General features: G+C 37.4%; 1 protein-coding gene across 3 annotated transcripts; it reads left to right on the forward strand.

Moving 5' to 3' along the window:
• Window positions 1-1,058: 1,058 nt before the first annotated feature.
• On the forward strand, window positions 1,059-17,637 carry LOC119790461. 3 transcript variants are annotated; one of them, XR_005281721.1, is made up of 4 exons: window positions 1,059-1,182; window positions 1,323-1,397; window positions 2,010-2,096; window positions 16,070-17,637. XR_005281721.1 is itself a non-coding variant. In XM_038295989.1 (2 exons), exon 1 carries the CDS (start codon window positions 9,021-9,023, stop codon window positions 15,255-15,257), a length of 6,237 nt encoding a protein of 2,078 aa, XP_038151917.1. In that variant the 5' UTR covers window positions 7,659-9,020; the 3' UTR covers window positions 15,258-15,261; window positions 16,070-17,637. The 3 variants fall into 3 exon arrangements, 1 of the variants encoding a protein (XP_038151917.1); XR_005281720.1 differs by lacking the exon at window positions 16,070-17,637 and adding an exon at window positions 7,243-7,619 and having other exon boundaries at window positions 1,064-1,182; XM_038295989.1 differs by lacking the exons at window positions 1,059-1,182; window positions 1,323-1,397; window positions 2,010-2,096 and adding an exon at window positions 7,659-15,261.
• Window positions 17,638-23,828: the final 6,191 nt, after the last annotated feature.

The following is a 23,828-nucleotide window of genomic DNA, read 5'->3' on the forward strand; positions in this document are numbered from 1 at the left end:
ACTGGACTTTGTTTCCAAGTTTGAAGATGTTTTGCCTCCAATCCAGGAAGCTTTTTCAATTCAAAATGTCAAAAATAGCACTGAGTTCAAGGCTTTATAAAGTGGACCAAAGCAAAGCCTTGTTTTGGCTTAGAAACATTTAAATTGAACCTGACGAGCGGGTCCGCCCCTTTGGAATGGGGGTTGTTTTGTTTCTTTCCTCTCAAAGACGATAGGTGGTTTGAGAGGGGTGTGAAGGAAACAAAGAAAGAAAAACAAACCTTAAACAGAGGGGTTGTACAATTCGGTGAATGAGTTAATTCCTTCCCGCTATAATCGCAACCCACACCCCATTACAGGAGACCAGAGTACCTTGCCATCAATTCCCTTTAACGACCCCCTTTCAGAGAAATACAGTAGACAGGCTTTGGGTATTACAGGCTAACAAAGAAACAAAATGACCCCCATTCCAAATGGATGGATTTACTTGTCAGGTACAATTTGCATGTTTCTAAGCTAAAACAAGGCTTTAATTATGTCCACTCTATAAAGGCTTTAACTCAACTCAATTTCTGACACTTTGAATGGAGAAGCTTCCTGGATGGGAAGCAAAATGTCTTCAAACCTGGAAACAAAGTCTAGTAGATTTTTTTTTTTAATGACTATGAGCTGGATGTCTAAGAATCTTTACCAGCATCTATGAGAACAACAGCTTTTAAACAACGCGCATGCTCTTGCACACTTATTTTTTTTACAAGTGGAAAGGGTGGATCTTTTAAAAAAAATTGACAAAATCCTCCACAATACCTTAAAGCTATTGACCTTTAATGTAAAACCATTGATTCCTTCATGTCCTGACAGGTAACAATCACAAGCTGTTCTGATAGTATTAAAAACTACCTTCAACACTTCTTTTGCACAGTATCCCCGTCACATTCCCTTTTTCTTGTTTTTTTTTTTTTTTAACTTCACTTTATCAAAGTTTTTTATCAAGTCTTTGCAGCAAGTTATGAATCACAAAGCTGTTCAGAGAGTTTATTATTTGCAGTCTGAATATTGTGCAACTATACCTCCTTGACTTGAGAGGCGTGGCGACACCGGGCTCACCTTAAATATTGGCTTCGAGGAACTTTGGACTGAGTCATGCACCTCATATGCATCCCCAGATGTGTTCAAGTTCATGAGTTGTGACTTCAGCTGAAGGTGATGTAAAAATCTAAGCTGTTATGAGATTACCTTATCGTTGACAGACCAACAAGTTGTGACAATATATAGTAAGTTTAAGAAGAAAATTGTCATTCAGATATCTTTCTGTGCTGATTAACCTTTTTTTCTTATTTTAGTTGGTGCTCCAAAGTGGCTGCATTCCTTGCTACAGCCAGACTGCACTCTTCCTTCCTGAGACATCGCAACTACTGGTAAGTGCATATTTATTTTCCACCTGGAGATGCAGGCCTGCAAAAGAGATATAGACGAGTACTTAGGACAAAGATTGCCTCAAGTCTCATAGCTCCAGTGTGAAGTATATTTTGGTCAGATCACCAAGCAATGCTGTGTTTGCTTAGGAAACCATCTGATCAATAAGGGCTTACGTAGTTTATCATATAAATACTTAATTGCAATAAGGTTCATATCCATACAGATTGCTGCACTATTCCCTAAACTTTTCCTCTTTTAATTTATTCTTTAAAAATCGCTATCATTAGTTTTCTCTCTAATTAATCACTTTTCCATTATAAAATGTTCAATGATAATAACAATAAAGTTGTCCACCACTTACAGTTTTGTTAGTCTTGCCATTCAGGTGTCTCTCATTTGGGTTTCTGTTAATCACAAAAGTTTGCTTTTGTCTTCATTTCCAGATAGAGGATACCAATGTCAATCTTAGTCACAGAGCTGTTCAGAGAGTTAGATAGTTGCAGTCTGTTTGAGGATTATGCACAGATAAAGTTGTCATATTAACTGTGTTTCATCTTGGAGAGCTGTCACACATATCTACATATGCTGACATACATGCTCTCTTGTTTTAGCTTGTTCTCCAAAGTGGCTTCTGTCATCATTACAGTCACACTGCACTTTTGTGACTAAGTGTCCTTTCTGAGCCAACACAACTACTGGTAAGTGCAAATTTGTTTAGCACCTTTTTAGCTTTTGAAGTCTATTGTGGTCACATTACCCAGCAATGCTGAGCTTCCTTAAGATGCACTCTAATCAACACAGGCTTAGCTTGACATGTGAATACTTTTTTACAATCAGGCCCAAATCAATACAGACCACCGCACTATTATAGCTCCTTCTTATACAGCTTCAGAGGGAAAACAAACATTCTCGTCTTGCTATATATAGTGAGGACCAAAACCTGGTAATAGCCCTAAACTTAACTGTTACCATTGCATACCTGTGAAAACAAACTTGTGAAGACCAGGCAAATGTTCTCACTATACAACAACCGGTCCTCAGTTTGATAGTTAATAAAAAAAAAATGGTTTTCACTCTTATGCCATGAAAGGAGCACACACACACACACACCCATGCTTCCCCATATTTGGCTTCTCAGCCTACAGCTCCACCTCTCTTTAGGATAATTACAAATGCCTACATTGCCTTTTTTAACACTCTTTGTATAAAAAACTGGCTTAGGAATGTGTTCCCATTCAAACCTTAAGTTTGGAAAATAATTAGATTGTATACTTTCTCAAAACATTGTTTAATCACACAGGTGCATCCTATATAGATTATTTTCATTAATACAAAATATACATTTTCTTTAGGGTTGAGACAGTCTAATCATGTAACAAATGATATACAGCAACAAGCATCCTGTAAAAAATGTTTTTTTTTTTTTTTTCTGTGCATTTATTCCTACAAAAGTTTTGTTCTTAAACAGTTAAACTGTGCCTTACTTTAATATTTATTTTGGAAAATCATAAAACCTTTGCAGAGTGCCCTTCAGAAAAAGTATCTCCCATAAAATGTGAATACCTTTGCAAGATTAGGTTCCTCTTTTACCTAGCATTTGTGTTGCTGTTTCCTCAGGCAATTCATCCATAAACTTACACATTTTATATGCTGCTGTTTCTGAATAAAAGCCCAAAACATTTACAATACACATTTACTTAAATCTGATGGACCATGAGCAGGAGAGGTTCTTGCAAAAAAAGATGAGGTGGTACAGGTCTACATAAGTTGGCCGGTCATTAATTTAGTTGCCATTAGTTTGGTGGACTTGTGGATCCAATCCAGGACAGAAATGAAACTCACCCTCATTAAATTCTACTGTAATGTGTTCCATGTATTTCAGTCTCCCAAAAGGGTAAAATTATTGGTTGTTACCCCCAAAACAGTCAGAAAGCTTAGGTTTACACAGATAGTGCCGAAAAGAAAAAATCAGGACCAGTTGAAATTATTCAGACACAAATTGGTATCTTTGACATATTTATTTGCTAAGTATCAGTTATATAAATCTCTTCATGATTTTTTTAGACCTACTTTCCTTCTTCACTCTTTTTTCTATAATGATCTACCTCTTCCCTCTTTCACTCTGTAGACCCCCCTATGTATATTACCTTTTTTATACTTTTGTTGAAAATAACTGAACTCACATTATGAGATTGTAATCATAGTTACTTTTGATAGCTGTGTTATATCAAGCTATATCAAGTATGAGCTTTGAAAAAAGGAAAATAGTGTCCTTGAATGTTTACATATCCTTCCATTAAAAACAGAAAAAAACCAGATGCCATTAAAATAAATTTAAATGATACATTTAATTTATAATATTTATTTATAATAATAAATAAAATTGGAAATCATGACATTCGATTTGAATATACATTCATCTATCCTTCCATTTTCTCCTGCTTAGTCCTTGTCAGGGTCGCTGTGGGGCCGGTGTCTATGTACGGGCGAGAGGTGGGGTACACCCAGAACAGCATGCAGTCTGTTACAGGGCAATGCAAAGACAGACAAAGACACACAACCATGCACACAAACACACTCACACATAAGTAAAGTCAATTTGGGTAAGAATATGCAAACTCCATGCAGAAAGACCCCGGGCCAGAAATCAAACCCAGAACCTTCCTGCTGCAAGGCAACAGTGCTAGCCACTGCTTCACCATGCAGCCTGTATATATACATATGCATATATCAGTAAATAACACAATTAAAGAAGCCTGATGGGGGTCCTAAATTAAAATTTTGTTGAGCAACACTTTGATTACCTTGCAAGAAAAATAAATCGTGCAGGATTTGTAAATTTATAAACTACCAAAAATAATCTTGCCAGAAGAAAACAGACGCCTTTAGCCTTAACACAGAAATGTTATGGGTAAATGAAATGCAGTGATGTGTATGAAGAGAACGCGTCAACTAGAGCTGGAAGGCAGAAGCAAATCAAATAACTGGAATAATCTTTCTTCTTTTTTTAAAATTAGTAAAAGGACGCAGATTTTGGTTGGAATTACCAGTTAACTCTGTGAACTAAACCAAGAATGTCCCGCGTCGTAACATGCTACTTTGGCTGTGATTGGCTAAAAACTCAACATGGGAGCCCTGTATGAAGCTAAATCGGTTTCAGTTTTCACAAATACACATATGTGATTCATACATGCACATTACAAGATCCACACATGCACAGAAAGATTCACACAAGCACAAAAAAATCAACACACACGCAGCAAAAGATCGACAACTGCACAGCATGATTCATGCAACCACACAAGATCCACACATGTACAGAGGAAGATTCGCCAAAATATTTCTGGTCCATAAACAATTATAAATTAAATTTCATAGTACCAGTAGTCTTTAAACTTCAATGCATTTGTGTGGATTTTTGAGACTGCCCTGACGATACACAAATGCATTGTTTTAAACAGGGGATAGTTTGCCACCAATCACAAAGCTCCCTTGTGTGAGCCAATAACAAGAAAGTACTCCATGTGGGACGACTATCCCCAGATCCCACATCCTCCGCTCTGCCCCACTCTGTTCCAGATAGCGTGCACAAAGCAAAGCATACATCCTTCTCGGTTCCTCCCGTCTTTCTCCGCTCCGACTTCCTCAGAGCTTGAGGACAGCATGCGCTATATTATTATTTAATTCGTAGGAGAAAAACATGCAGTAATGAATGCTCAAATTAACATGACATCATTAAAACTCACCATCAGCATCAATCACACACGTTTCTGTCCAAACATTTTTCTTTTTCGTTGTGGGTCTTTGTAATTAGCCTGGGTGCCATTCCGAACTTTGTCTCGCCCACAACGTTTGAGGTCGGGAAGTTCGGTCTGGCATTGCTTAATAGTAGCGCGAGTATGCTCACACAATATCTGGCGGGCCAATCAAATTGTCAGGGCGGGCTTTATACGATGATGGACAGATGATCAACAGTAACGTAATCAACCACGTCACCAAAGCGCGCTTGGGTGACAACAACAATGGCTGCCGCTGGAGAGTTGAGGTGAGTAGATTCTGCTATTAGGTCTGTTCTAGAAGATATCGACAGCAAATTAATATTAAAAGAGGAACAGAGAAACGCGATCAAGGCTCATCTTCTTATTCTAGGCGTGAAACTGCAGGCTTTGATTTTTGTTGACAACAACTATGCCTCGCTTAACATACGTCCGCACTCCGTTGCTCTTATTGGTTGTAGGTCTATCCAATTGAGTGCAGAGGCATTTTTTTCCTGGTTCGTTCGAAACACGCCCCATAATTACAGCTCTATGGAGCAGTATCAGACTCATATTCTGACTAGAATTGAGTAGGACTACGTCAGGCTACCTTGTAATAGGAATAATCTTACAAAACTGGTTTGTTCTACAAACTCTGCATCCCTTGGTCCATGCTTGAGATAAGAAGTTTGTTTTGAAGTTGTGAGAGGCAGTCTTTGAAGCTGTTGTGACTGGATTTAATGATTAAATATTTTGATGGAGATGAGTAATCTGCTTCCTGGTATGTTGAGGTACCAATAGTTTGCATCCAATAATTTAACTAAACTAAACATTAGTTTTTGGGAACGTATAATAATGCTCTAATTTGTAGTTACCGATGTCCTTACCATATTTTAATTTCACAAACCGTGTCTTCTCAACGTTCTTTTTCCTGTTTGGTGCGATTGGATCTTGACCTGGCCAGACCGTAGCGGAGCAAAAAATAGCTCAGCTCCGTATTTCGATGGTGAAGGACGGAGAAGACATATGTGGACGGTGACATTCGAAAAGCAGTACTGGTGAATGTGGCACAGTTCTTATTGATTAACATATGTGCGGAAGGGGGATGTGGAATCTGGGGGGTAAGTCATATCACGTGGAGTAGTTTCTTGTGACTGGCTTATCAATGGAGCTTTGTGATTGGAGGCAAACCATCCCCTGGGAAAAAATGCATTTGTGTATCAAGGTCAGGAGAGTCTCAAAAATCCACACTAAAATGCAGTGAGGTTTAAAGACTACTGGTACTTTGTAATTTAATACATAATTGTTTATGGATCAGAAATACTTTGGTGAATCTTGTGTAGTGCATGTGTGTATCTTGTGTGCTTGTGTGAATAGTTCTGGTCCTCTGTTGATCTTGTTCTGTGCATGTATGAATCACATATGTGTATTTGTGAAAATTTAGACCGATTTATGCTCCATAGACATGTACCCAATCAGCTCCAAGAATTGTACTAAATATCCTTCACTTTTGCAAACATTTTCTACAGGATCCTTTCCAAATTGATACAGTAAAGAATTCAAATTTATCTACACATATCCAAATAGCTTACGCCAGGTTAACACTTTGAGGCAATCACTGAAATCAATATTTTATTTAACTAAATTATAATTTTGTAAATTCTTAATTGCTCATACTCTAATTAGTTGTACTCGTCGTCTTACAATTCAAATTCCTCTACTAACTTGCACAAAAGTCCTGGAATGAAACATTGTTTGGGTTCAGAGCTGGGACATCTCTTTAAAACAAACCCTTGCAGCTTTCCACTTTGTAGAAATGCTGCCAATATAGTGCTATTTTATATCATCAGATGGATAGTTAAAACAAAATTGGAAATCTAATACTTCTTCATGAAACACCAAATTCAATAAGAAAGGGTGATTTGAAGTAAAAACTATCCTGTTTAATTGGTTGTTTAATACCATAATCTTAGAAAGTTGATGTGTAATTTATCTGAACTTTATAGATAGAGTACACTTTCTTTTCTTGAAAAACAGCAAGAATAATAATTTCTAAAAATATCGAATTTGTTCTTTTCTTATCTTTCAGGTAGACACCTATTGCACAATCAGACTGCTGTATAAGTTTGAAATATATTACAAAAATGGGAAATGTACCATCAGAAGCGAACATGGGCAACAGCCTGAGATGCATTAGGTGCAACAGAGTCTTGCCTCCGTGTAGGTCCTTTGACCATTTAAGACAAGATACAATACATGGGCAACATGTTCATGTGTTCAATGGAGGGGAATACTACAGACGAGTTGGGTATGACAACCAATATCAGTGCTCAGATTGCTTTTATAAGGCAATCAGAGATGATGAGCGTAGAAGGGAAGAGGAAGAAAAAAGAAGGAGAGAGGAAGAAAGAAGGAGAGAGGAACAGAGGAGAGAAGAAGAACGTAGGAGAGAAGAGGAGAGAAAAAGACAGGAGGAAGAAAGGAGAAAGGAAGAGGAGCAAAGGAGAAGGGAGGAGGAGCAAAAAAGGGCAGAGGAGGAGAGAAGAAGACAAGAAGAACAAAAAAGGAGAGAAGAGGAAAGACAGAAAGAAGAGATGAGTCAAAGAGTACAGGAATCAAGGGAACGAGCTACAGAGCAGTACGAGAAACAACAGAGAAGCAGACAAGAACATCAGTCCAAACATAATGTTCTGATTGGGCATTTGGATGAATTTGAGAGGGACTATAAATCCTTTAATGGGAAAGATGAGTTTGTAGAAATCCTTTCCCTCAAATGTAACATTGATGCTTCAGATCTCAGTCTCACCACCCCAAAAGCTGACCTGTTAGGGAAGATCCTGTCAGCTCTTGACGATTTTCTGTTTGATGAATGGATAAAGGATCCCCCATCCAGCAGCACTTTGCAGCACACTCAGGTTTACATCACAGAGCTTTGTGCGCTGTATGTGGAAGTACCAGAGGATGTTTCTCGACAAAATATGTCAAATCATGTGCAGTCTTTGGTTGGGGCCATCAGCCAATCAGCATGCAGCATATCTGAGACTCTAGCATTGACTCAAGCTTTGTACGTCACTCTAATGCACTACATCAGTGAAAATGACAGGTCTGATGCTGATGCAGTCATAATAGCAAAACAATGGGGTAAAGAAGAGCTCACGATGAAGCATCTTTTTCCCATTGAGTTCCTGAGCCTCCTCATTGTGTCCTTGCATAATACAGTTAGCAAAACATCTACTTTTATTTTAAAAATGGAAATCCAGTGTTTGAAACTTCTAATGTCCTCTTTAGTCAACCTGAATGACAAAGAGAGCCACTATGCATCAACTGACTTGATTCTTGGACTTGTCGAAAGAGACCAATGGACACCAATGGAGGCAGTAAATCTGCTAAAAGCTATGTCATTGAAAATCACAGAGGATGTTTTAACAGCTAAAGTGCTAACTTTGGTTGAAGTTTATGATGTATCACCAAGCTGGACAGATGATTCTGGATCCTCACTCATTCAGGCTCTTGAAGGTGCTAATTCAGAAAGTTTCTATCAGGATTTCCATGACATTCTCAAAAAGAAAGACGAAAGCAATCTAGATGTCGCTCTGGCCAACATTAAATTGTCACAGAAGTTGGATGATGCCAAGATTAATGAAATAAAAACCGTAGTCTCAGGTGCTGCTCTTCTGTTTTCAGAAAATGCTACCATAGGATCTTTCAAACTTGAGGAATTTGAAACAAAGAATTTACAGACCTGCCTGTCTCAGCTCTGCAGAGCAGTTTTTGACATCAAAGGCTGGTATCCTACAATGAAACACATGGTGCAGTGGTGTGTGTTGGTCCTAACTGGGAAAAATTCAGTACCACAGCTGGTTTCTGATGAAGAGGACCCATGTGTCATTGCCATGTTTGCTGCTACACATTTCTACATGGGGAAAAAAAATTAACATTATAATGAACTCTGAAAGTGATAGTGAAGACCAAGCTAAAGAGTGGTATGACTTTTACAAGAGCCTTAACATTTCTGTCAGAACAAACATCAGGAAAGAGAATGATTACCCTTTAAAGGAGATATTTGAGGCTGATGTCATCTATGGTACACTTAAAGACTTTGTGTCTGACTACGTTCTATACTGGAAAGAGGTCATTTCATCACAAATCCCTCACCTTGCAAGGATATTCATCATTGAGGAAAAATGTATAGTTGCATCACATACTCTGGATCTGCCAAGGCTCAAGGATATTGATTCCCTTTCTTCTGCTGCCAAAGTTCTACAAACACTGGCAGGAAAATTCTACACAGAAGACTTGGAGCAGAGAGCCGGTTTTATCAGGGCTGTTTTTCAAGCCCTACAGTCAAACTTAAAAGAAGGTACAAGCACCAAGGAAAAAATATCCAACATCCTTGAGAAAATGATTGGAAAGGAACTTCTTCCTAAAGAGTTGTATAGTCTAACTTTTCTTGAGAATCTGCTGCAAGCGGTTACCAATGAAAAAGAAGCTAACAAAAGAATTACGTCTTCTGCTGAAAAATGGTGCTTCGACAGTATATTGGTTGCTTCAGAGCAAATTAAAGACTTAAATAAACAAACCAAAGAAGTCTTGCAGATGGTTTCAAACCTGGGACAAAAAAATCTCTGGTCACCACTGGAACTCCTAACCCTCCTTGGAGCATTAATTGGGCACCATCATAATGAGGGCTGTGTGTCCATCATGAAGATTTTACATTTAATGGAAACATATCAGGTATCTTCCAAATGGACAGATGAGAACAACCAAACTGTCATTAGTCTGTTAAAGGCAAGCAAAACAGAGAATCTGATTCAGAATTTAGAAAAAAGTCTTGGAGATGAGAAAATCAAAAGCATCGACATCCTTTTTGATGAACTAAGGCAGAAGAAAGATATTGATGAGGAAACGCTGACTAAATCATATGAAATTGTTTCTTATGTAACAGACCTGATCAACACTGGAGAAATAGAAAAGCACAATGACATAAAAAAAGCTAAGCAACTCAGTCAAAGCATGGAAACAGTAGATCTTAAGGAGGTATTGGCAGTCTTATGTAATGTCATCAACCTGAAAATTGCCAAAGGGAAATGGTGGCCAAGAATCAATCAGATGATAAGCTGGTGCCTCTTGGCCTTGTCCAACACTGGAACGCTCCTAGAAATGGGAACTGGAGAAGGAAAGTCTTGTGTCATAGCAATGTTTGCAGCACTCCGTGTGTTCAAGGGTGAAAAGGTAGATGTGGTGTCAAGCTCATCTGTTTTATGTCAAAGAGATGCTGCAGAATTTAGCAACTTCTATGAATACTTTGGCATTACAGTTGACACAAACACAAATAAAACTGAAGACAGCAAACGAAAAGAGTGCTATCAGATGGACATTGTCTATGGGACAATCGAAGCCTTTGCTGCTGATCACCTTCGCCAGATATTTGAGATGAAAGATGTGAGGCCCAATCGCAGCTTTCAGTGCATCATTATTGATGAAGTGGATTCTCTACTGCTGGATCAGGGAGTGCAGCTGACTTACCTATCCAGCCCCATGGTCTCCATGGAGCATATAAACTCTGTTCTGGCCATGATCTGGGGCCATGTCCAGCAGTATGGATTCCTGTCTTCGGGACACCAGTCATTTGTTCAAGGTCCTCCTGCATCATTCTTTAGGGCCATCTTTGATTCAATCAACACAGAAGAAACTGAAATTGAAGATCCAATGGACATTTTACGTATTGCTGAGGAAAGCAACTCTGTGCCACAGGGATTTACAGATGATATCCATAAAGGTGGCAAGGACGATATTCTTAAAAAGCTGAAAATTGTGAATCAGGATGCAATGATAAAAGTTTTTCAAGAAATGGAGGACTATGTTCCATATGGTTTCACCATTTACACATTAAATAATGAGGGACTGCTCTGTCTGAAAAAACTCAGTCCATACAACACAAATCAAATTCCAGACCTAAAGTTCCTTGTCTTAGATGAAGGATTGTGTTGTCCTCTCTATGACTCAGAAGAAGTTCTCATCAAGCCCATTGCAGAATTTATCTCTGAGAAGATTCAATACACTCCATGCCCAAACAATATAGAGAAAATTAACATTCCTGGTTTTTTGAGGGATCTCATTGAAAAGAAAATGCCGTTGTGGGTAGAGAATGCCTTTCTGGCTAAGCAGCTCAGGGAGGGACAAGACTATGTGGTAGAAAATGATAACATCTGTCCAGTGGACTTCAGATCTACTGGTATTATTGAACTGAATAAGAAATGGGGTGATGGCCTGCAACAGTTTGTGGAGATTAAGCACCAAATAAAGCTGAGCACAATTTCAGCAGTGACAAACTACATTTCTAATATTGCCTTTTTTCAAAAGTACCAGGGTAAGATATATGGAACCACAGGGACACTTGGAAGTGAAAAGGACATTCTATTTCTGCAGGATCTTTATCCAAACCTGTCTGCATGTAGAATGCCAACATTCAACAGAAAGAAACTGTATGAGGTCAAAGGAATTCTGAAAACAACTTCTAAAGAGTGGAAATCAGAGATAAAACAAGTTGTAATGTCTCAAATTTCCCCAAACTCATACAGAGAGGGAAGAGCTGCCCTGGTGATCTGTGAAACCATCAACAAAGCCAAAGAGATTTATGAAGAACTGAAAAGCACCATCCCTGGTGAAATCATCCTTTACTGCCGCAGTGACAAAGACAGTTTGAGTAAAATAGAAAAGGAGCTTGTTCCTGGTGATGTTATTGTTGCCACAAACCTTGCTGGACGTGGCACTGACATTAAAGTCTCCAAACAGGTAAATAGAAATGGAGGATTATTTGTTGTTCTGTCCTTCCTTTCTGAAAACACCAGAGTAGAACTCCAGGCTTTTGGTCGAACAGCACGCAAAGGAAAACCTGGATCTGCTCAGATTGTCACATGCAGTGAACACCTGCCACATGATTTCAGCACAGCAACATCTCTGGAGGAGGCCAAGAGCGCAAGGGACAGACTTGCTGTAGAAAAGATAGACTATATGATGAATGAGGTGACTGAAATGAATCTGCGGGAGGAGCTGTTTTCAGAGTATTGTGAGACTCTTCATGATATTTACAAGAAAACAGATGGCGATGACAGAAAAGTTATTGTTGCTGTCATGAATGAGTTCTGGGGAATATGGCTGCAAATCAAATCGGAGGACATTGAGAAGCAGAAAAAAAATGAATTGCAGCAAAGTCTGAAAAAGGATTTGTCCTCAGCAAGACAACAGTCTTCATCTAAAACTTCACCTTGCTCAAGTATCTATCACTACATTGATTTTGGAAATATTTCTTTGGATGAAAAAAATTGGACAAATGGTGCTAGGCTGTTTGAAAAGGCCATGAATCAAGATGAAACTTGGGCAGCCATTGCTTTTTACAGTCATGCATATTGCACTATAAAACTGTCTGATGGAGATTACCTCACAAAAGCTAAACAAGATCTTCAAAAGGCACAAGAATCCCTAAAGTATCTGAGTGAAGAATGCATGGTCTGTTTGCAGTTCATAAAAATGGTCAATGTGGACTCGAGCAAAAATGACCCATCCAGCCTTGAAAAACAGATAACAACTAAGTGTAACATGTACAGGTTCTTGGATAAAAACATTTCTGAGGCTATAGAAAAGCTGGATGAAATCAAAGGCAAGGGAAGGGATGCTGAAGCCAAAAAATCTCCTGTTTACTCCTTGGTGTCAGATGCTGATGAAGATCTTCAATTAGAAGCTGATAACCTTTACAGACGTGGTCTAAAATATGTTTTTGCTGTTGAGGAAAAACCTCGTTTCCCATGGGAAGGTCTGCTGGTTTTCTTGCTTGGAGTAATGCAGATTATTGCAGGAACACTGCTCACTGTATTCACAGTTGGTACTTTGGCTCAAATTGGAATGGGACTAATCGCTGAAGGAATATCCGACTGTATTGAAGGTATTACAGCAATGGTGACAGGAGAATTCAGCTGGAAAGAATGGGCTATTGGGAAAGCCATTTCAATTGGTGTTTCTATCATATCATTTGGAGTTGGAAAAATAATTTCAAAAGGATTTAAAGCTGCAAAAGCAGCAATTAAAGCTGTAGGTAAAAAACTGAAGGCATTGCCAAAGTTTCTCTCAAAACAAGCTAAAAACAGTTTAAGCACTGTCACAAGAACAAACCTGAAGAATGCCGTAAAACATACAGCAAAAACGATTGTTGAGGAAACACTGTTCTATAGCCTTGAGAAAGCAGAGGAAAAAATGTTTGAAGAAATTTTAAACAGCATCAAAGCAGAGGTAGCAAAGGGAGTTGTTAATGACGTGAAAGCCAATCTTAAAAAAGAACCCCTGGCTGCGTTAGTGGATACTGTTATCCTCTCACACCTCCTACACAGAGAGCGACTACAATATCTCCTGGAAGATGACAAAAGTAAGAAAGATCTCCTTTCCATTTACGAGAAGTTAGGAAAGTCTGCACTACAGCCATTTTATGCAGACCTTACTTGGCAAAACAAGCTTGAATCTTCAATTATTAAGGTGCTGGACAGCGCTAAGGAAGGAACACATGGAAAAATGAAAACAATTTTGACTGCTATTCAAACTACCCATTATGCCATTCTGGCAAGAGATGCCATCGGTGAAGTGCTCACCCTCTCCAGCAAGTTCTTTTCAAACCTTGAAAATGAACTGAAAACATTTAACGAAGACAAAACTGAAAAAGTAAAGCGAAATGAACTAACTTCCTCTGAAATTGACATGGTTGACAAATTCAAGCAAGAGCTGGCTGACACCCTCAGCACGTTACTGGCCGAGGCTTTGGTCGATGTTTTCAATAACAAGTTTTTTAGTCACCTTGTTTCTCGTGCACAAAACAAAGCACACGAATCTATCAAGAAACATGTCAGATCTGGTTTAAAGAGTGAAAGGACAGAGGAAAAACTTAAAGCTGGACAACACAACAGCTACATAGCAAACATGCCAGTAAATGCAAATGCCAAACTTGCTGGTAAACTTTCAAAAGCTCATGCTGAAAAGATCAAGAATAAGAACACTCCTGGTACCCTTCTTGATATCAGAGTCCTGTCGGAGGCTACTGGTACAAGAGTTGTTATTCTTACAGAGAACAAGCATGGCAAACTCACCAAAATGCAGGAAGTTAGTCCAAGCACTAAATCTGTCAGTGAAACAGTGACTTTGATCTACAGGCCTAAGGGCACTGAACATCCTAATGGCCATTATGATGTGTCAATCAACAATAAGACAGTGAACATAGACAGCAAAGGAAAGAATTCTCTTTTTCATGCTTTGGCAAGAGGCATGAAACCAAAAGCCACTGACTCAGAGATTGCTTCAGAGGCAACCCGTCTCAGATCTGTGGAAGCCGACACTCTCCTGAAACAATCTGGACAATGGGAATCTTTCATGAAGCGTAAAGAGTTGACTGAAACAATCAGAGGAGGAGACTGGTACATGGCAGAGGCAGGCAGACCAGAGAGAATTATAAAAGAAAACAAACCGTTTCTGCAGAAAGTAACTGGAAAGATTAAACAGTACAAAGGATATTTTCAAAAAACAGTTATTCCAACAGTTGAAAAAAATGTCAGTGCAGATAAGCAGCCTTCAGGCAGCAGCATAGTGGGAGCTAAAAAACTGAACAAGAATAGCAAATTAGCCATGGCAATGCTGCAAGTGAGAAAAGATACCAACACAGCATCTGGTTTGGAGAAACAACCAGCTGATCGCAACCTTAAAGATACAATTGATGACATTTCTTCTCTTGAGCTGAAAGCTTTGAGATCATGCTTGGCTACCATGATAAGCAAGGATGATGTTGTTGGAACCTTTAAAGTCATGACTTTTGGTGCAATGTTCAGATGCCAGCTGAGTAACACCAAAAATGTAAAAAACAAGAAGAGTAAAACCCGGACTGCCATGTTTGAAAAAAGTTTTCAAGAGTTCAGTACACAAATGGTGCAGCAATGGTACAACATGCTTCAAGGAAAGGGTGTCATGACCAAAGATCATCTTACCACCATCACGGAATGGATCAACAACCAGGGCTACAAGAATCAAAATGATCCATACAGGAAACAATTGTCCAGAGTCCTTTCATAGAAAGGTAAGTTGAAAGATAAAGTATACAAGAAAACCTTTGTAATTTTGCTGAGAAAATATTTAAGCTACTTCTAACCAGTAACCATTTACAGTACTTCTTTCTAATAAGTGCCAAAAAACACACAAAGCATTTTTGAATAATTATTCAAAATTAGACTACAGATATATTTGATGGCTGTGTCTACTCTGTAAATAGTTCATTTTGATTTGTTCATCTTGGCAACTGTTCAGATTAAGAAAGGTTATTACCAACTGTTCTGGCTCACTGGTAGTGCCAGGAGTCTAAACTTCGTAAAATACATATTATAAGTACTCTATTTACAATCAGGGATAGGAAGAAGGTGGTCTCAGAATCATGGATATTGATATCTGTAGACAATTCTGACATTACGAACTTATATAAACCGTTAATAGTTAAATTACGTTTAATAAATGGATAGTTTTAAAGTACTTGGCCAAAAATATTGTCCGGCTGATGTTTCTGTTTATGTCTACTTTGCATCAGTATAGAATTAATGCCTTAATGTCAAAACAGAATTTTACCTGATTGTTGAATGACAGACATTTGTTTTTATGGCACAGCATTTTCAATTCTGTTAAATGTAATAGTTGCTTTATGCATCTTTGTTGCCTTTACTACAGATTGCGTAATCTTCCTTTTCTCTAAAGCAATGCTTTTACCACTTATGTGCATTTCCACTCTTAGGCTACTAGTCTTCACCTGTGAGCGATTAGCCAAAAAACTAGATTTTAACTGAGAATGTATTTTGTGTACATCTTAACTTACCAAATTGTCTGTGTTTCCTTTACAGTAAAAGCCAGGATGACGTTGATTAACAAGAATAGAAACTACACAACTCTTCCACCTGCCTGATCATCACCATTATGTATCATCACCTTAACAGGCTCTACAGCACATGTAAAAGTCAATGCCTGCAATCTCTCAAGAGCCAAAAAAATATAATGCTAATGTCAAATTGAGGCCTATATTACTTCAGAGTGTACAGAAGGATTAAAACTGCTAAATAGAAACAAAGAAAAGTTAAAATAACAGAGTTCTTTCATGCACGTTGGGCCAGATATAACAAAAAGTTGTTATACCCCACTTTACAGGTAAAATATCCATCCATTCCTCTTCCATTAGCCAATAAACCTTAGTAATAATTTTGGACTGTGGAAGAAAGCCAGAGTACCGAGAGAAAAAGGGGCAACATATCTGGAATCCTCAAAATACGTTTTTTTTTTTTTATCTTATTACTTTATACAACTGATTAGGCACTTTTGATTTTTAGAGGAATCTGATTGATATACAAATCGTTAAATAAAGGTTTTAAATGCATATAGATGCATAGTTTGAATATATTTTTTTACTTGATTGCTTTGGTTTTTGTAGGTTTAAGACAGATCATATTAAGATAACATGGATGATAAGTGATAAGTCAACCTTAAGTAAAAACTATTTTAAAGTACAAAGTGAGTCAAATTTAAACAAATTTTGTTTGATGCTTTGCTTTATGTAAAAATAGAAAAACGAGTTTGCTGTAATGACTTCATATCATAATAACAACAAGTTAATGTGCCTGCTTTTTGGTGCCATTATGGACTTTAATGTGTTCCAAGTATAGTTATGCAATTTATGTCTTTTTTTCAAGTTTTATTAGCTTTTAGTTCAGATGTTAGTGATCTATGGGTATTGGGAAAACTCTTGGGTGGGAGTGTGTTTTTCGGTCATTATATTAGCTTAAAATATTAAGATCTGTGTTATTTTCAGGTTTAGATGATATTTTGGTGTTTTGCTTGATTAATTGTGGTGATGGTTATAACAAGACATTATTGTGGTTTCATTAAAGTGAGGTACTAAGGAAAATATATATATATCCAGTGTTTTATTATATCAGCATTAAATTTGATTCCTTACTTTTTCTGTGTTTCAGAGAACATGTAGTAGAATGTTGTAGACTAACTAAAGGTAATGGATAATGTTTGTATGGTTTTTGCCATTAAATGTTAAAATGTTAATGTTAAAACTGTTTTTAAAAGAAGCAAAAATTATAATGTTCTGCCTAGTATGAGAAAAAAAAATCCTAGATCTTTGCATATAGTAATTATAAAGCCAAGAAATTTGAAAAAAAGATATGTTTAAGATTCTTTTTATCATTTAACCATTATTTGCTTGGTTTCTTTTATTTTGATATGTAATTGGAAATAAAAAAAAACTATGGAAAGTTACAGTATGTCCACTTGATAAAGCCTGTTTTTTTTTATATTTTTTCTTTAAGTTCATAGCGCTGATCTGCTAGAAACTTCATATATTTTTTGTAATCCTTTCAATTTTGGCTGGGTTGTTGAGGTATAATAAAAGTTGCATCTTTAAAACTGACTTCAACTGTCCTGTTTTTCTGAGAGGGGTGTTCTCACATTTCAACCTGGAGAAACTCACACAGAGAAAAGCAGCAATTGGAAAAGTATTCAATTTATTTATACAGGTATCACAATCATATTCCTCAAAATATTTCTATCTAAGGAAAACCAGCGACGACTCATTGACTCTCTGCAGTCCCTCGCACTGAACATGCATTCAGTGACAGTGGAGAGGAAAACTCCCTTTTAACAGGAGAAAACCTTCAGCAGAACCAGCATTAGTGTGAGCTGCCTTCTACCGAGGCCAACTGGGGTTCAAGGAGACAGAAGCTGATAAAAACCATAAATTAAATAAGTACTTTGGCGCACGGGCCCCTGCAGAAGTCTTTGAAGCTGTGAATCAATGTACGCTTGGATGAGTAATCTAGAAAAGGATTAGGGTAGTCTTCACCTAGGGCCTGGACATTGGTGGTAGAATAAGCCAGAGGCTGAGGGGGAATGTGAGTTGGAGGTGGGTGAAGGTTCCATTGTGTGGAGACAGAAGCTGGGCCGGGAGCTAAATGAAGGGGATCTTGACAGCTCATTGGTTTGGAGGAGATGTGGTCCTTACAATGACTTCCAGATTGAATTTTAGCTTAAGCTTAATTTCCTTAATAAGGCTTGTAGTATTTAGTTCATTTTTTATTTTGTTCAATTCTCCATTGTCATATATATATACAAACATTTACCTTATATAACCCTCTCTTGATATTTGAACTATTTAGTTTACTCTAAGGTGACCAGGTTTCTGCAATCTAATCTGGGGACATTTCCACCTCCTTCATAAACATAATCAATTTTCATGAAAATTAAAACAGTATGCTTTCATCCATTTTACATATTTATTAATATTTAAACAACAGAAATCAAGTGTAAAATCTAGGAATGCGCCTCTTCATTATCAATGTCCTTCATGGGGCCTCAAATTCCTGCCTGCTCTGTTTTACTCTTCTAAGTACAATTATCTTCCTTCTGTTCAACTGATCCTCCCATTAGTGTTCCATCAGTTTTCTAAACTTCTTCCTCTCCTCTTCTATCAGTCTTGCACTAATACTGTATAAAACAGGGACATAATACAATCAAAACCCCTTCCCAACAAATACAATTTCATGATATATATTATGATTACTCTAATTATGTTAATTATTATTATTGCTAACCTGATTATATACTAAAAAGGCTAATCACCACAATATTTGGAATTACAGTTAAAAACTACATAATCAATTACCATTAAACAGCTGTTTATCTCTTCTTCCATCATTCTTAGATCTTGCAGATCTTTTCTCATTCAGTTTTACTTTTACTGGCTCTTTTTTTATATAATGAGGAACTTTCATATATCCAAACTGAGTGGTATAATGGTAGACCTAAGCCTAGAAGTCTATGCTCATAAATCACAACCACAAAATAGCTAAATGTATAACTCTACTTATAATAATCAACAATCTGAAGGCATAAACTAAAGGTCACCAGTTCTGAAAACATCTTCAGATGAACCCTTGTTGATTCTTGGAGAACCACAAAACCAGATTAGGGCCTTACAAGGAGTTTTCAATCATTCTGTTTAATGAGTCTATTTCCTCATGCCAGCTGCAGCCAATGGTCTGTCTTACTTTTTGTTGATTAGCCTGGTTTATGATACATGACTGTTCCTCATCTTTACCAAAACAAAACACATCAAATACCTTTTTTTTTTCAATGAACCTGGGTATGAACCAAACATTTATTACAATGATCAGCCCAATCCAAATCAAATGAACCGATTAACACTTTCACCATAACTTAGGGCAGCGACCGGTCGTCATAGAGTCTGTTTTAAAGTGCTGCGCTCTGCTCCTCATCTATACGTTAACAGCTGCAAGTCAGCCATTTAACAGTTGTTTCTGTGTGCAGCATGGTTGCACGCTCTTTCTACTGTAATAACAGTCTACACGCAAAATTCTCCCCCTTATTCTTAAAACAGTAAATAGGGGACATTTCCTGGGACACCTTTAGCCAGGGATAGGTGGTCCAAAACGGGGGCTGTCCCTGGAAATTGGGGACATCTGGTCGGCGTAGCTTACTCTTTTTCATTTTACTTTGAGTTATTTGTGCTAGTTTTCTTACAATCATAAAAATAAAAAAATCTATTGTATAATTTCTGGTAGCTGTTACTATGGGACAATAGTTTTATGTTTATGAAACAAAGATTTGACTATCTTTGAAGTTGAAAGCACATGCACAAATAAAAAAGTTGAGTTGTACAAGGTGTCTAAAATGGTGGCAGTTATTTAATTTATTGCTCGGTTAACATGACAGAACTAGATCTGCAAATACAATATATGCTTATCATTCCTGGATATAAGGCAATATTCCTTTCAGACCTCAAAAACAGCCTGAAGCAAGATAGGTTGTGCAGGAGAGAAAAAAAAAAGCCAACTAAACGTTACATGAATTGCCCAATGGCTTTAAATAATGCCATTTAAATAATGTGTGCTTTCTTTTCATAATACGTGTTAAAGCAGGCACACAGATGTTTTCCAAGAAAACCAAGTCTAGGCACCACACAACTTATTAAATTTCAGAAGAATTTTGTCCTTCAGTAAATTCCTCCCTAACACTTTTCAGAATAGCACGACTTCAAGCTACCCTTGCATAGATATGCAATTTTCATTGAGCATGCAATATTTTAAAGGGTCAGCTGCTTTGTTAAGAAAGGGCTTTAATGAACTTTTTTTTTAAAGGAAACCCCCCAGAAAAGATTTCTGATTAAATCTAATCAGGTCTGATTAAATTTATATACCACTTATACCACAATGATGACTCATCATTAATCTGCTCTAACATCTCAGTTTTTTTGAGAGGGTGTTTATACTGTTACGTATGACCAGTGATGCATAAATCCACAGCATGGGCAACTAACTCACTCTTATGAAACCTGATGAACATTTTAACTAAAAATGTTTTCTGTTTGTGCAGTTGATAGCTGAGAATTACAGGGTTACTATTACAATATAAGAAAAATTAATTGTAAATCTGTTTAAGTGGTTATTTTACAAAAAAAAATAAAATGTTCAATAAACTTTTTATGCCTAGGGATTTATCTATAGCTAGGTGCAATGGAAGTAAAGGAGGAGCAACTTGTATGTTCTTATTTCCACCAGCCACTGGCCTGAAGGTGTAAGGCATTTTCATTCAGGCAAATTTTTGCAGGGCTTCCAAAATAATGGGAAAGCATGCTGCTCAACTACATTGAATCACCTATCCCAGGGCCTTCAGTGAAAAGGGGCTGTTTTTTTAATAATATGACCCTAAAGTGAGAAAGATTTAACCTGATATTGTTTAACAGGGCTCTTTTTTTCGGAGATGAGATTTTTTTACAACTCAATTGAAAAGATACAAATGAGATGAGCTTAAATCATTTTGATTTTACGATTATAGAAGTATCAACATGTAATTATCACTTTACTCAACATCTAACGGGAATTTCAAATCAGATTTTCTAGCAGTTATTCAGTATTGTGTCTGCTATACAGTTTCGGATGTGCATTATTAATTGAAGGGGGAAACAGAATTCATTTCTGCACTGACTAGGTAAAGTCTAAAAGCACCGGTGTTTATTTAGAACTTCAGACTAATTTAACTTATTTCTGACAAAAAGATACTCCCAAAACAGCCTGGAATAAGCTGTTTAAGAATTCTGCCATGATAAATATCAGCTTACAAATGTGAGCCGCAATACTAAGAAATACTAAAGTATGGAAATAAGAGAAGTTACCAATTGTAAGTGGATGACATATACTAATCAATATGCTCCTAACTGGTAGATGACACCATGACCTGTATTTCAGATAAGATAAATGAATGACATGGTACTGGCAGTGAGATATAAATAATTTTTATTACCCAAAGCAATGGCTATCCAACTGGGGTAGAACAAAATCTTGTAATAATTTGTCTACAAAGTTTTAACTGTGTTCATCTGCTGTTTCTGGGCCTTGAAATTTGCCTGGCCAGCGAAAGCAATTTGAATGGTAGGCAAATTTGCCAGAAGGGCAAAAGGCTCCCTAATTGTTGTGCACTTTTGTACTACTGTACAATCCAAGAAGATTAAAAACACATAGTTTTACAGTTATTATGAGCTTGAATATATAATTCATATTAGGCTTGTCCCTATCCGATCCACGTATCGGATCGGGACGCCGATATTGGCAAAAAAATGCGTATCGGCAAAGCATGTAAAATGCCGATCCAGACTGCCGATCCAGTTTTTAAAAAAAAATCTGGTCCGTATTTTCCAGTTTCGCCGATTGAAACGATCCATTCATCTATTTTGCGCCAGTGTTCCCCTGTTTTGCATTTTTATTAAAACTTACAGTAATACTTGCACCTTTAACTGTTTACGGTTTTACTGCTCACTGTGCAATTTCAGATTGCTATTCATAATTTTGTCCAGTTTGTGTTTATCTCTTAATAAACAGATAAGTTTGTTGTTACCAAGCATTGTGTTTTATTCAATCTCACCTAATTTAGCTGGCTAGATGTTATCAAGAGTACTAAAACCCTTTTCAACATGAGTCTTACAACTAAGGCTAAATACTTTAACTTAAACTTAAATACATGCTTGGATAGGCTGGTATCGGCCAGTATCGGTATCGGATCGGAAGTCCAAAAACAATATTGGTATCGGATCGGAAGTGCAAAAACCTGGATCGGGACATCTCTAATTCATAGATTGCATTTTTAATAACCAAACACACACATATGACACTGATTCAAAGTTCATTTTAAATTAATACATCTAATATTAAAACCCTTCTAGATTACATGACCCAAGTGAAGAACAAATGCCCAACAAAAAGTAGTAGATTCCCTTGTCTGTTTTCAGAACCACATTCTTCTCCAAAACCGTTAACTCTTGGACAGTTGAAGATATTTAAAAACTCCAAAACGTATCAGAAAGCAGAGAAAAAGACTTGCGACCCTACAATTCTAATCATGGTGGCTCATAGGACTTAAGCATTGCTGTAACACTCCAATCACAGGCCCAATTCTTCAGCGCATCAGATGTTTGTAAAGTGAGATTTTTAGGAGTGACAGAGGTGATGCCTATCAGGTGCTTGAGGACATTCTAAACTCAGGGAAGCGGACTTCAGCTTGAGCTGTAGTTTTCTGCTAGGTCCTAGTGCTAGTGTAACATTGGTTTTGGACAGTAAAAAGTCCTCCCCAAAATTACATCCGTGATAATGTATATCAGAGTCAAGTTCATGCTAGTTTGTGTCCAGTTGTGTGTCATTGTGGTTGGTACCATTTTAAAATCTACTTTTAAATTTACTTGCATTTGGTTCTAATTAAAAAGTTTAATTAATTTCTCTGTGCCCACATTTTTTATATGTTTTTTATAATTTATGTTAGTGTCTCTCTTTAATCAAGCTCTTCAGATAATTCCTTTTCATTTAACTTAAAGCGTTTTGTGTTAGAATAATATAAACTATAAATTCTATCAGGAATTTTGTTTTAGTTCCATAATGCCTTAGTACTTGAAGTCTGTGTCGTCACATAATATTCGGTCCACTATTACATTCCCCATCTAAAGGGCTGGTTATACTCCGCGAGCAGTGTGTCGCTGTGAGCTTGTCGCAGGTATGACACAGATATTTTAAATTTATGCCCTGCTCTATGTTATTCCATGCCACAACACAAGAGGGACAATCACGAAGTATCTGTGGGTCTAGATACGGCCGAGGCGGTGAGGAAGTGCAAAAAATGCAAGGGGCAAGTTTGTGCGACAATGGAGGGAAATGAGGGCGAAAAAGAGCGGGGATCCAGGTGGGAAAAGGGTCCCAGCGTTCTTGCCCACCTAGCTCTTCTAGCTGGTCCATCTTCACGAGTCGTTTTTTAACAATGGTGGTCATACAAACAAAACAAGCCGGTAAGGTACCAAACAGGAAATATGCATACTGTAGTTCAGAGCGAATGTAGATTTGACCAATCAGAGGGCTCCTGTCTGTAAACCACAAATAAATATGCTGCTTTTAATGTAAAAATTCTAAAAACGTAACACACTTCCCACAAATGCAATAGCTTCTGCCTAATACAAAATGTATTACATTTGTGGAAAATTATATAACTTCCAGCAAATGTTATATTTAGGTGTTTAGCACCAAACTGTATGCCCTGTACAGTCTC

The sequence above is a fragment of the Cyprinodon tularosa genome, unplaced genomic scaffold (genome assembly GCF_016077235.1).
Source record: "Cyprinodon tularosa strain WSP-4 unplaced genomic scaffold, ASM1607723v1 ctg364, whole genome shotgun sequence".
Taxonomy (NCBI): Eukaryota; Metazoa; Chordata; class Actinopteri; order Cyprinodontiformes; family Cyprinodontidae; genus Cyprinodon; species Cyprinodon tularosa.

What these genes read in the sequence shown, in the direction of transcription:
- LOC119790461 (XM_038295989.1), top strand. Translation starts at nt 9,021, where the DNA reads ATGAAGAGGACCCATGTGTCATTGCCATGTTTGCTGCTACACATTTCT.